Consider the following 12,766-nt stretch of genomic DNA (forward strand, 5'->3'; position numbering starts at 1 on the left):
CAGAGCGTGTCCTTGTCCCCCCGCAGCACCGGGGTTTGGGAGTAGGTTGGTGGGGTCACCCTTACCCCCCTCCCCGTGCACCCCGATCTCCGTCAGCTTCTGCATCCCAGCCTGCTCCATCACACTGCTGTCAGCACCCCCCCAATGAGGGTGGGGCAACGTGGGGCTGCTGGGGGAGGGAAAAGGGTCACCCCCAAAGCCAGCCCACCCCAGCAGGGCTGGCCCTGGCAGCTCAGCACCCCAAAAGCAGCTCCCAAAAAAACCTGAGCCCCCCCACCCCACCCAAGCACCTTCAGCAAACGGGATTTGATGGAGATACCCGGCAGTTTGCAGTGGGGCCACAGCCTCTCCGCTCCCCACACCTGCAACCCCCCCGCCTGCATCCCCCTCCCTGACTCGGGGGGGGGGGGGGGGGGCACCAGCCTTGGGTATGTCTGGGGAGGCAACTGTGCTGTTTTGGGGTGCCAGGGGAGCACCACGGCAGGGGGCACTGGGTTGTTTTGGGGTAGTGCTCCCCTCCCCAGCTGAAATTTGGCTGCCGACCCCCCTCAGTGCAGCCAGCAATGGCAGAAATTGGGTTCTGCATGCCCGGGTCAACCATAGCGGGAAGACCCACGCAAGCTGGGACAGCTGCTGGTGCTCAGGGGGGGTTACTGTGGGCAGAGCAAAACTCCCAGCCAGACTCAAGGAGCCCTCAAAGCCCCCCCAAACCACCAGCAGCCCTTTCTGCTCCCCCCCCCCCGCCCCCGAGGGGAAATAGGGCTCAGGATGCGCCCCCCCAGCACTGTCACCAGCTCCTGCAATGCACAGAGCCCCCTGGGACGGGAAGTAAACCAGTACAGCTGGGGGGCTGCGGGGATAAAGACACTTAATTTGGAGCCCGTTTCCCTGCGGGGTCACCCATAGCCACCCCATCCCTGTTACCCCTCATATCAACAGGGGGAGATGCTTTAATCCCAGCAGGTGGGACCCCCATCTCAGTACCATCCCAGGTGCCTCCTCCAGCCGTGCCCCCCCCCCCCCGCAGGCAAATGGCCCAAATCAAGTCACAAAGGGGATCTCCCCTCACTCCCCCCCCATCACCAGGAGATGCCACTACCCCCCAAAGGTCCCCTCCTGCCAAAAAAAACCCCAAAACTGTGATGGTGCCCTGCCCCCAGCTTCTGCATCCTGATGTGTGTGTGTCGGGGGGGGGGGGGGGGGTGTGCAGAACCTCAGTTGGGCATCACAGATTCCCTCAGGGAGGCACCCAACCGGCTGGTCCAGCTCAATTTGGGCCAAAACCCAAGCTTTTCAGCCAAAGGGAGCCCAAATCCTCCAAGACCTGTTGTTCCTCATGCACTTGACACCCCTGGCACAGCCTGGCCACAGTGGGTGCCCCCCCACAGGAGGCAGCCCATGCACCCACTGGGTGCCCACCCTCACCTGAGATATCTGGCACCCTGGCTCTCGCAGCCCCCCTCCCACCAGCGGGGATTTTGTTATTCATTTATAAACAATAAAACACATTTTTAATAAGTTATTTATGGCTCTGGCAGCACTATAAAAGCCGTGGTCTGTGATCGCCCAGCACAGCTGGGGAACATTTTGGAGCAGGCGGAGGGGAGCGGGGTGTGATGGAGAGCTCGGCTCACACCTCATCTGCGAGCATCCTGCCAGGCTCCCCGGGCCGGCTCCTGCACCAGGACTGGGTTTTGGGTGGTGGGGTGGGTGCTAGGGGCACCTTAGGTGCAAGGAAAGCACCCTGCAGGGGGGCTCAGCACCCACTTTGCAAATACATGTGCCACCCATTGCAATGCACCCCCTGGCCACATCCTGCTCGGGACCCATCCCCCGGATCTGTGCAGTACCTTGGAGGGGATCGCTGGGCTCCGGGTCTGTGTCCCCACCCATCCCAGTGCTCAGCACCGATGCAACAGGGAGTAAACCAGGGCTGCCCCAGCCTCCCGCTGCCTACAGGCAGCAAACAGCCTCCTCTGCCCCTGCCCAGCCTCTGCCCCCTCAAACCAGGTGAATCTGTCTGGATTCTACCCACCTGAGCTGGCCGGGGCTGCTGCTGCCTCTCTGCCAGGGAAACTGAGGCACAGCAAGGTGGAAGGGTGAGCTCTGCCAAGGGCAGGCTTTGGGGATGGTGGATTGGATGCCCCTGGGAACAAGAAATCCCAGTGACACCACAATGCCGGTGTCAGAAATGCCAGGGCAGAACTCAGGAGGGTTCAGGGAAGGGGACAGGCAAATGCCTGCCTGAACCTGCCAGCTCCTGCCCACAGCCCCTTGAGGTCGCCATCTGGTTGAAAGAGAAATAAATATTAAATCTTTCGGTGACAGATAACCTACCCCCAAGGGGACTTGAGGAGTGGGGTCAAGGACACGCGACAACGAACCCCAGGCACCAGCTCAGCCTCATCGCTGGATCCACCCAGGGGCGGGAGGGACAGGGACACAGACAGAGCCCAAACACGCTCGGCTCAGAGATACCAGGAAATATATGTGTGTGTGTGTGTATATATATATATATATATGTACAGCTCATCCACCCCACCCAGCGGGGCGAGGGAAGACTGCAGCCTCCAGCCCTCCCCAGCCCATCGGTGAGAGGACAGCCCCTAAACCTCGTCGCCATCGCCCTCCCAGCATCCCCGACCCCGCCACCACATCCCCAGGCAGGCTACGGGCAGGGGGACAGGCTGTTTTCCTGCCACAGCAGCACCCAACGCCCCGCTTTGCCCCACTCTGCCGGCTGCTCCCCCTTCTCAGCCCCAGCTTGTCAGGTGGCAGAAGGAGGATGGCAGCGCTGCCTCTGAAAGCATCAACCAGGGGCGTGCACAGGTCCCCCCCACCCAACAGGAGACTCCCAAGGGCACCGTGGTCTCCATCAAACCCTCACCCTCAGCTCGAGGTTGAGCCTGGCACAGCCTAGAAGGAGGCACAGCGGCAGGATGGCATCTGGGCGAGGACACCGCAGCCCCCACCTCTTCCTAAGCCCACCACAGGGGATTCCAGGCATTCATAGACCTCCCAAAATCCTCATTCCCCCTGCCCCTTGGCAGCAGGCCAGCCTCGAGATCTCCCCAAAGCACCCCCATCCTGCCTTCCCGTCATCTGTCACTGTAGCAGCTCCTCCCAGGAGATGGGTCGGGAGAAGACCTCCCGCTCCAGCCACAGGTCGTAGTTGACCTGGAAATCCTCGGGCAGATCCACACGCTGGCCCAGCACGCTCTGCAGGCAGTTGTCCACAGGCAGAAAATCGGGGTTGCTGTGCGCCCGGTCGTAACGACGCGAGTTGAAGCGCTCGATGCTGGCACGCAGGGCACACTCCTCCGCCTGGAAGTCCCAGGGACGGGCGTCCAGGTCTGGGCAGAGGGAACAAGGGGGTCAGAGGGGAGCCAGGGGCCCTTCAGCCCGCCCAAATCCCTTGGGAAAGGGCTTTGCAGCTTTACAAAGAGCAACACGCAGGGCGCGGAGCAGGCAACGACCACCAGCTCCAACACCAGCCACTGACAGCCTTTTCCCTCTTCCCCATGATGCCACTACCCCAAATCCCTCCCCGCACCCCAACCTCAGGGCTACACAAGCCCTAAGCAGCACAGGGACAACTCTGGGCACAGACATGTCACTGCACAGAGCGGGAAGGACAGCAGGTAACAGGACGCTCTGCAGCCGCTGTGAAGGACATACCGTTGCCATAAGCCCAGTCGTCATTGAGACGGTGCCGCACTTTCTGGTAGATGGCTGACATGGTCTTCATGTTGCTCTTCCTCCACTGCCGGCCCAGGTACTTGGTCTGTACCTTGAGCAGCTTCAGCACGTAGAGCTGCATCATGGCCTGCTTCACCTTCAGCGCCCGCTTCAGGATGGGTGCTGACTTGAACACCACCAGCATCTGCAGGGAACAGCCCCGCCGGCAGCCGGGGACAGAGGGGTGACACCTCTGGGATGGGTCCGTGGGCACCTCCTGTCACACACATGCCAACCCCCTCTCCTCCAGCACACACAAAGCCTTCCCTGCAGCATGCACACTCTTTCTCTTCCCTTCAACCCACCCTCCCTTGCGTCCTGCTCCCCAATGAGGGCTGGGGTGCGGCACCCCAAGGTATCCACAGCCCTCTCTCCCAGTCCAGGCACCCTGCGACACCCCAGTTGGGCTGGGCTGAGCTCCAGCATGTTCCCGGCCCTCACCATGGTGCGGGAGTGCTTCCACTTGGTCAGCTTGTTCAGGATGCGCAGGAGGTTTATGCAGGAGAAGAGGTTTCTCCAGCAAAACTGGTTGTTGTCTCCAGCTTCCTGCAGGAACACCGAGGCAGGGGTGAGGCAAGAGATTGGAGCAGGGGCGAGGAGAGGCTGTTCCGGACCCTTGCCCAAAGGGGTACACAGCACAGCATGCAGGCAGGAGTCTGCCAGCCCCACACCCTCCCCGGAGCCCCAGCAGCACCAGGGGCCAAGTGCAGGAGTGCTGAGGGTGCCAGGGCTGGGTGCTGGAGCCCTGCTGCCTCCCCACACCCACAATTTCCGCTAGGAAGCACCCCAGGGTGCCAGGACCTGGCAGAGAAGGGAGTGACTCACCAGGCTCTCTGCCGTCAGCTCCGGCAGCTCATGCACCACGCAGTATGGGTAGTCCAGGACGGAAATGCTGCAGGAAGGAGAGGGGGTACCGTGCTGGTCCCAAAGATCCTACCTGGCCTGGGCCTGATGCAGCCCCACGCCTCCCACCCACCGATCAGCTGCAGCACGCACTTCCCAAGGTCTGCCTGTGCCAGAGCCATGGCTGGGGAGGGATCACAGAGGGGCAAAGCAAGCAGGGACCCTCCCCCCACACCCAGCAGGGATGCGGGCAGGCACTCCTCTCCACTACCTGTTCTTGGCAGTGATGTAGGACATGATGTTCTGGTTGAAGAACTTCAGGATGAGCGGGATGCAGTTGGCAAAGACCAGATGCTGGGCCATGTACTCAAACTGGGGAGAAAGGCGGGTGAACGGGACCTGCCCTGGGTCCTGCCCACCCGACAGCCCTGTGCGGGGTGCCCAGACCCTGGCCCGCCTCACCTGGTAGATGTGATTCAGCTTGAAGTGCTTGAGCAGGAGGAGCAGCACTGCAGAAATGGCTTTAACGATGATTTCCTTGTGCCGATTGACATCCACTCCCAGCTTCATGCTCTGGAGCACTGTGGTCCTGGGGGACACAGAGGGATCCTTGGGCTGGGGCACTGTCCGTACCCTGCCAGCCCCGGAGGTGTCGGCGGACAGCCCTGCGGTCCCCTGGGCTCTCAGCAGCCAGCTCCTGCAGCAACGCACAATTCCTGGCACACCACCAAGCAGAAGGCGGTCAGATCACCCAGGAGGCCTCAAGCACAGCTCCAGCCCAAATTACACTACCCTGTCTGGCACCCTCCTGTCCCCCTCTTCTTCCCTTCCCACCACCGCCCCGCTCCACTCGCCCTCCACAGTCACTCACGGCATCTCCTCCGGCAAGACGTCCGCCAGAATGTTGATGGAGTCCGTCTTGGCTTTGGAAGTGGGGGCTGCAGCGAGGAGGATCTTCAGCAGAGCGATCTGGGGAGAAGGGAGAGATGGAAAAGGGGATGGGAAAGGGAGGACCAGCCACAGGCCCCACTCCCCACTGCAGGAGGGAGTAACAGGGAGGCGTATGTGGGAAGAAAACCTGGGGGGCATTGCTGGAAAGGGACGGTGCAGGGGACCCCCAGTGCTGCCCAGCTCACCATGTACTGCGGCAGGCTTGGTAGGAGGCCCTGGTACAGGATCTCCGCAGGGACTTGCTCCACTTCTTCTTCCCCCTGGTGCCAGGAGAGAGCAGAAATCCTCACGCCAGGAGCTGATCCCAGGCTCCCCGACCCCAAGGGCAGGATACCCCTGGCTCCCGCCCGAAGCCTCCACACACACCCCACCCTCTGCCCCAGAGAAATCGCTCCTCCCTTCCCAGCAGAACAACCCCCCCAGCCCTGCCAAAAGGCCCGGCAGAACTGAGTGCCCCCAGCCCATGAGCTTCATCCCATCCTCATCCCCACACTCACCCCAGAGAGCGGAGAGCGCAGGTACTCGTCCTCCATGTGCACTTGCACCTCTGCGATCGATGTGTACTTGTGCTGCAGAGGAAGAGAGCAGGGGTTCACATCGACCCCCCTATTGATGCCACCAGCCCCAGCCTGGTCCCATCAACTTTTTAAGTCCCTCCAGGGGCCTCTGTTACTCCTGTCCCAGTGGTGACCCATGCTGATGGGCACGGTGGCGGCTGCTGGCCTCACCTCTGGGACAACCCCATTAAGAAAGGGATGAAGCCAGTAAGGAAAGGGGCTCAGCCAGCCTGGGAGGTGAGGGACAGGATAAAAACTTGAGACCTCTCTTGCCACAAGACTGAGCAAGTGGGAAGAGGGGTCAGCAAAACACCACTGGTCCCGAGCTTTGGTCGGTGCAGGGGCATGGGGAAGGGGCACCCACACAATGGGAGGGGCTGGAGGAATTTGTCAATGTACTCACCAGCTTCAGGGTTCGGATGCTCTCGTGGATGGGCCTGGGCAAGCCCACCACGGTGTTGGTGTCACTAGAGAGAAGGGAAGAGCCAGGCTGGGTGCAGGCAGGAGCAAACCTAAGCCACCCCCAGGCAGGTCAGAGACCACCACCCCGAGAAGGAGCCAGTGAGCTCTACAGCATTCTCTACGGCCAAGCGGAGGGCAATGGCAGAAGCCTCTGCCGCAATCCCCGTCAAATCAGTAGCCCCCCAGACTGGCTCTGTGAGAACCCACCTGCCCAGCGTGTAGCCGATGAATTTGCTGCGGCTGGACTCCAGAAACATCTCAATGTCCTTTTCTCTGCAGCAAACGGACAAGGGAAAGTGTCACATCTTCCTGTCTGCCTGGGTACACCATAGCCCCAGGCACAGGGTGTCAGGAAAAGCCTCACAGTCAGATAAAGGAGATGGTGCGGAGCGCACCCCACCAAAAAAAACAACCACCAAAGTGACCATCAGATTGACCGCCCATCCCCAACACCTTCCCCACATCCCTGCTGAAGTTCTCAGTATTTAACAGCCCCTGTTTTCCTTAACCCGCACCAGCTCTCCCCACAGCCTGGCCCAAAGTCAGCCCCATCAACTCACCGGACCTTGGGGGCCCAGGGGAGCCCCTTGGGGCAGGTGATGCGGTCGCTGGGGGGATGCTGAGTGGGTGGAGGCATCACTTCATCCCTTTCGAGGGGGAAGGTCTCTCCCTCCAGGCTGTTATCATCATCGTTTTCCTCCTCTTCCTCACGGGAGTCATCAGCTTTGTAAGGGTCCCGCTCGTTGAAGGCATCGAGGTTATCCTGCTTAATCAGGGCCTGGAGAGAGAAGAAGAGCAGGCAGGTGAATACCCTGGGGACTAGCTGCCCCAAGGTCAGCGCCCAGACCCCAGCTGTCCCCTCACCTTGTGCTCCCGCCGGCCTCGCTTCTGCTGCTGCTCGATCAGATCGGAGGCAGACGCGGGCGGGGAGGCAGCTCGCATGTTGCGGATCACTTTAATGCTGTCCTCTGGGAGCGGCGGGAGGCCCAGAATCTCCCGCTTCTCTGCCTTCATGCTCTGGAGCTCCTCAAAGCCCCCCAGGGTGCACTGCAAGGGAGACCACACCACATGCAGACCCCAGACACACTATCCAACGCTCCCCTATGGGGTGAAACCCAGAGGTGGGTTCAGTAGGGTGCAAACTACGCGACTGAATGCCAGAAAAAGAGGATGGAGCGATTACAGCCAGCTCCGAGGGCAGAACTTCCTTCCTCTGCCGAACAAAAACCACAAGACGTGCCAGCACACCCCACGGCCTCTCCTTACCAGCACAGTCTTCCACAGCAAGAGCAGCACCTTCTTCATGGGGAAGTGAGGAGCATGGCCGCTGCAGAATTTGGTCACCATCCCAAACAGCATGACGGAGAAGGGCTCGTTGTTGTACAGGGGGGCTCCTGGAACCACATGGCAGCGATAGCCAGGCATTCCTTGTCGCTGTCCTCACCCCAAGGACCACCAGCCTTCGCCCTCCCACAGCCTCTGCAGTCTGGCACCCCTCATCTCCGAGAGCCTCATCTCACCCCCAGACAGGTCCTCTCTTCCTTTCCAAGGCCCTGTACCCTCCACAATTTCTCACCTCTGTGTTGCGAGGAAATGACAGCCCCAATATGCAATCTTTTTTCCCCAGGGAGAGAACCCAGACAGCACAAAAGGTTGGCTGGCTTCATCTGCTCATCCCCCTTTGCCCCACCAGCAAGGTTCAGCCTAGTAGAAACCAACCCAGCACTGCTAGTCCCTATTAACTGAAGCCTACAGCCAAAACCCATCTCACTCTCTCACTCTTCAGCCCTAGAAACCCCCATCCCATCAGCCCCCAAGCACCTGGTCCTCACCCAGCTCTGCTCGGAAGGTCTGTCTCGTGCTCTTCCACTCGGGTTTGTCCCCCTCAGCTTCCTGACGAACAGTCTCCACGATCAGATACATGATGTTGAGCAGCACCCTGCAAAAAATAAGCAGGTCAGGCAAATCGCCAGAGTTTGGGATGAGTTACGGAGCCACCACCAGGCCACAGCCAGCTTCCACACACCCACTCACACCATGGGATCAGTGCTCAGGCACTGGGGAAAAAACCCCAAAGTCTCTGCAAGTCAAAGCAGGGGGGAAAAAAATTGCTTTCCAATACTTTCCTCCTTTCACGTCCCGCACCAGCCACAGGCCTGCTGTGCAGGCTGAGCACAGGGGACATTTACCAGCTGAGCAGACCTGAGCGTACCTGACGATGCTCACGTAGCCAGGGCAGAAGCTGGGACAGCTCTGGGACACCCTCAGATGTCTGCTGGCCTGTCTCAGCTTGCCAAAGAACCCAGCAAACACAGGGTCCCCCTCCTCATCCCCAGAGCACCCCCTTCTCCCAAGCCCTGCTCTGTACCTCAGGTCCGTGCTGTCAGCCAGGGAGATGGCCGGCTTTCTCACGGCGCTGCTGCATGCTGCGCTGTTACTGTGGAGGGAAAACAGCCTCAGAGGGGCCTTTGGAGACGTTTTAACTCTGCCACGAGCAACACACACCAGAGCCAAACCCCGGAATTAGATATTGCTGCAATGAGTCCCCTGTTCACAGTGCAATCGAGGACAGAGGAGGAACAGACCCATCACTATTTGCTGCCAGGCAGCACAGCTCATAGTGAATTTCTGTATAAATCAGGTATAATCCTACATTATATATCTACCCAGAACAATGAGAGTCATTCCAGTGGCTGCACGAATCAGATTAGGGATAGACAGACCAGGAATGGGACTGCCACAAACTGGAAAAATTCCTGCCAAGTTGCTCCAGAGCCTTTTCTGAAGAGTCTTCGTCCAGTACTCACTCAATCTCCATGTTCAGCAGCTCCACCAAAGCGTTGAACGTTCCCACTTCCAGCAAGAGGAAGATGTTATACCTCATCCAAGCCTGCACCTCAGCCTCGGAACCACATTCCCCAAAGGTGCCTGCAACGATACCCTCGCTGGATCCCATCTCTGCAGGAAACTCGGGGCCCTCCCACACCGCCAGAGCACTTTGCAGCGGGGGAATGAAAAACACAGCCTTAGTTTCAAAGCAAAAATGTCAGATGCAGAGGACAGAACTGCCCTCCTGTGGGTAATGCAGCCCAGGTCAGGCAGAGCTGGGATAGCACAGGGAAAGTTGGCCAAATTTTGGACCAAACTCCTAGAAACCATCTTGCTCCCATGAGAATTAGTGTCATTCTAGACATCCCAGGTGAAATCAAAAATGGAAAAGAAAGAAAATGATTTTAAATATTGTGAACTGATAGCCTCCAATCCATTACCTGGATTTAACAATGGGGAAACTAAAGGGACAGAAGCCTGGCATCACCTTGGGCAACGTAAAGGATAGCTCGGGCAACCTTCAGCCTCTTCTCCCGTGCGGTGACCTCCAGCCCATCAAGAAGGCGCATGGCGTGGGTACGGTGCTGGTTTTTGTCCAGCTCGGTCCATTTCTTGTCCCGCACTGAAAAGCCAAAGCAGGTAGGCTGAGGGCATGGGGCACAAACATCCCAGGAAAAGCTCAAAAGGATTCAGCGTGACAGAAAACAGAGCTGCCCCACGGAACACTGTGGTCCCAGGAAAAACACCCAGGCATGCATCATCGGCCCGGAGGGACCATCTCCTGCCTTCCATCAGACGACTAGACGAATCACATCCATCTGAACCAGCACTGGCACCTGATGGCAAATGAGCTGGATGCTCTTGCTGCTGCTGGTATGTTCCAGCACAGCCATCCTGGTGCTGATGAACAACCTTCGACATCAACCTCAGCAACCACTGAACACACTGGAGGCAACGAGCTGTGCTCCAGGGCCAGCCCATGCACGCTAACGAGATCTCCAGCACAAACCACGTGAAGATTATCGGTGCACGGCTCGACTTTCTGACGCAGCATCAATCCCTGCGTCTCCTTTGGGAGATCTCCGTCCCTCCCCAGAGGGGCAAGAGGTCCAAGGGAAGGGTCTTACCGTGGATCCTGAAGTCTTCCTCAAAGCACTTGCGGTTGAGCAGGAACTCTGGCCCTTCCGTGTAGCTGTACAGCTCTGCCGAAAGAACACAGAGGAAAATCTCCGAAAACTTGTACCGAGCCACCAGAGAAATCCGGCCACGTTAACTGCAGTTTTATCCAAGATGAGGGAAACGCAAAAAATACAGCCAACATAAGGCTTAAAAAATTAATTACACAATGCCACTTCTCTTTTAACATGAATGAGGTGTTTAAAGACAACAACAGAGTAATACCAGAGTTGGAAAAGCTCCTCTGAACACTACCAGGAAAGAAAATTGTGGCTGATTAATTGATCCATCAGGACAAGTCCCTTACCAGAGAGCTCTGCTGCCCATTTGTCAGTATCTGCATATTCAAACTCCAGGTCTGGGGACTCTGAATAACCCTGAAAGCAGACGAAGAATCCAGTTAAATTACAGCATTTTTCAGGAAAACCAAAATTTCCCAAGACATTCACAATTAACCTCATCCTCCCGTGGATCCAGGACTGTATCTTCTGTTTAAGAGACCAAAAATGTACCCGCAGCAGCATAAACGTTACCAAGGCAACTCCTACCCACCTCCTGCACCTCCATCCCAGCTCCGCTGCATTGAGCCATGCTGCGCTTTGCTGTCGGGCAGTCCCTGCCACTGCACCACCTCTAAAACACTCCAGGAGCCCCAAAAAGCAAAAAAATAAAGCAGGAGATGGGGTGTGTTTGATCTCAGGGAGGGGGGTAGGTTACATGGGAACAGAGAGCTCTCAGAGCTCACTCATTTTGCATAGATGCGGGAAAATCTGGGTTATCCTCCCCCAGTGCTGACAGGAGGGATGCCAGCAGATGCTAATAGCAAGGATGAAACAATTCCAAGCAGCTTTGGTGAGGCTGGAAAAATATCCAGAAGCCTTAGAGAACAAAACATCTGTTCCCTTTAAGGAAGTCATCAACGTGGACCCTCAGCAAAACCCTCCCGAATTTCAGGGCACCCACTGCTGAGCGAGGGGCAGATCCAACCCACCAGTTCCTTGAAGGGGGGGTGGGTCAGCATCACTCTGCAGGGCTGGGAGCCGTTCCCCAGCACCCAAGCCTCCCACAGACCTCCTCACGGCCCTCTCCTATCATTCTGGGGAGCTTCCCCACCCCGGTGAGGACACTCCTGGAAGCAGATGGCTCTGGAACCATCCCAGGATTGAAACCAGTCCCACACAACCCTCCTGATTCCGCACAGCTCAGGAGTCCCCATCGGGGCCTCAGTGTCTCCTCGGAGGGGTCGGTCACCTCTTGCCAGAGCCATCCCTGGACCGAGGACCACGGTGGGAACCGACCCCGATGCACGGTGACCTGACAACCCAGCCCTTGCTGCACCGGGCCGGTACTGACCAGCAAAGCTGGCGCGAAGCACCAGGCCAGGGTGGTGAGAGACCAGCGCAGCCCGGGAAGGAGGGTGGCCGGTGCCAGGGCCCAGCCAGGTCAAACCGACCCAGGCTCCAGGAGGAGATGAATGAACGGGAAACCGGCACCGACCCGACCCAGTACCGACCCAGGGGGACCCTGGGCAGAGCCAGTACCAAACGGGCCGGGCAGAGAGGGGCCTCTCGGCTCCACAGAGCTGGTGCCGCCAGGCCAAGGCTTTGGGGCGGCAGAACCCACTCCAACGAATCGGTACCGAAGCACCGGCTCCGCGGGGGGGGGGGGGGGGGGGGGGGGGGGGGAGGGAAGCGGCTGGTCCAGCACCGTCCCGGGGCCAGGCGGAGCCCAAGCAGGGCAGGAAGCCCCGCGCGGGTCAGCACCGGCGGAACCCGCAGGCCCGGCACCTCACGGGCAGGCCCCAGGCCCGCGGCGGGGAGGACGACGCGGCCCAGCCCGGGAAGGCCCGCCCCGCCCGGGAAGGCCGTCTCCCCCCCCACCGCGGAGCCGGGCCCTGCGGCAGCGGCGCTGACCTCGGAGTCCTTGCGCGGCGGGCGGCCCAGGTCGCGGGCCTTGCCGGGGGGCGCTGCCCCGCCGCGGGCCTTGTTGTTGCCCGGGAGCGGCCCCGGGCCCCCAACGCTGCTGCCGCCGCCGCCGCCCGGCTCCATGTCGGCCGCCCTCACCGCGCCAAGCTCTCGCGAGGACTCACCCCCCCCTCTCGCGGGAGCGGCAGGGAGAGCCGGGGCAGCGCCGCCGCCATGTTGGGAGTGGCACGGGAGGGTTCCGATCGCTCGGGAGGCTGCGATGTTGCTCCGCCCGCCGCGGCGGCC

At 59.5% G+C, this 12,766-nt stretch overlaps 1 protein-coding gene across 2 annotated transcripts; it reads right to left on the bottom strand.

Moving 5' to 3' along the window:
- Positions 1-2,468: 2,468 nt before the first annotated feature.
- STRIP1 (striatin interacting protein 1) lies at positions 2,469-12,766 on the bottom strand. 2 transcript variants are annotated; one of them, XM_075776106.1, is made up of 21 exons: positions 12,646-12,766; positions 10,864-10,933; positions 10,508-10,582; positions 9,868-10,002; positions 9,359-9,479; positions 8,920-8,988; positions 8,384-8,490; positions 7,818-7,945; positions 7,416-7,598; positions 7,112-7,329; positions 6,759-6,824; positions 6,493-6,556; positions 6,030-6,101; positions 5,718-5,792; positions 5,453-5,550; positions 5,044-5,170; positions 4,853-4,953; positions 4,564-4,630; positions 4,180-4,284; positions 3,679-3,883; positions 2,469-3,353 (listed from the first exon to the last, which is right to left on the bottom strand). In XM_075776106.1, exons 1-21 carry the CDS (start codon positions 12,694-12,696, stop codon positions 3,106-3,108), a joined length of 2,385 nt encoding a protein of 794 aa, XP_075632221.1. In that variant the 5' UTR covers positions 12,697-12,766; the 3' UTR covers positions 2,469-3,105. The 2 variants fall into 2 exon arrangements, with proteins under 2 accessions (XP_075632221.1, XP_075632220.1); XM_075776105.1 differs by lacking the exon at positions 12,646-12,766 and adding an exon at positions 12,470-12,637.

The sequence above is a fragment of the Balearica regulorum genome, chromosome 25 (genome assembly GCF_011004875.1).
Source record: "Balearica regulorum gibbericeps isolate bBalReg1 chromosome 25, bBalReg1.pri, whole genome shotgun sequence".
In the NCBI taxonomy this organism is placed as follows: Eukaryota; Metazoa; Chordata; class Aves; order Gruiformes; family Gruidae; genus Balearica; species Balearica regulorum.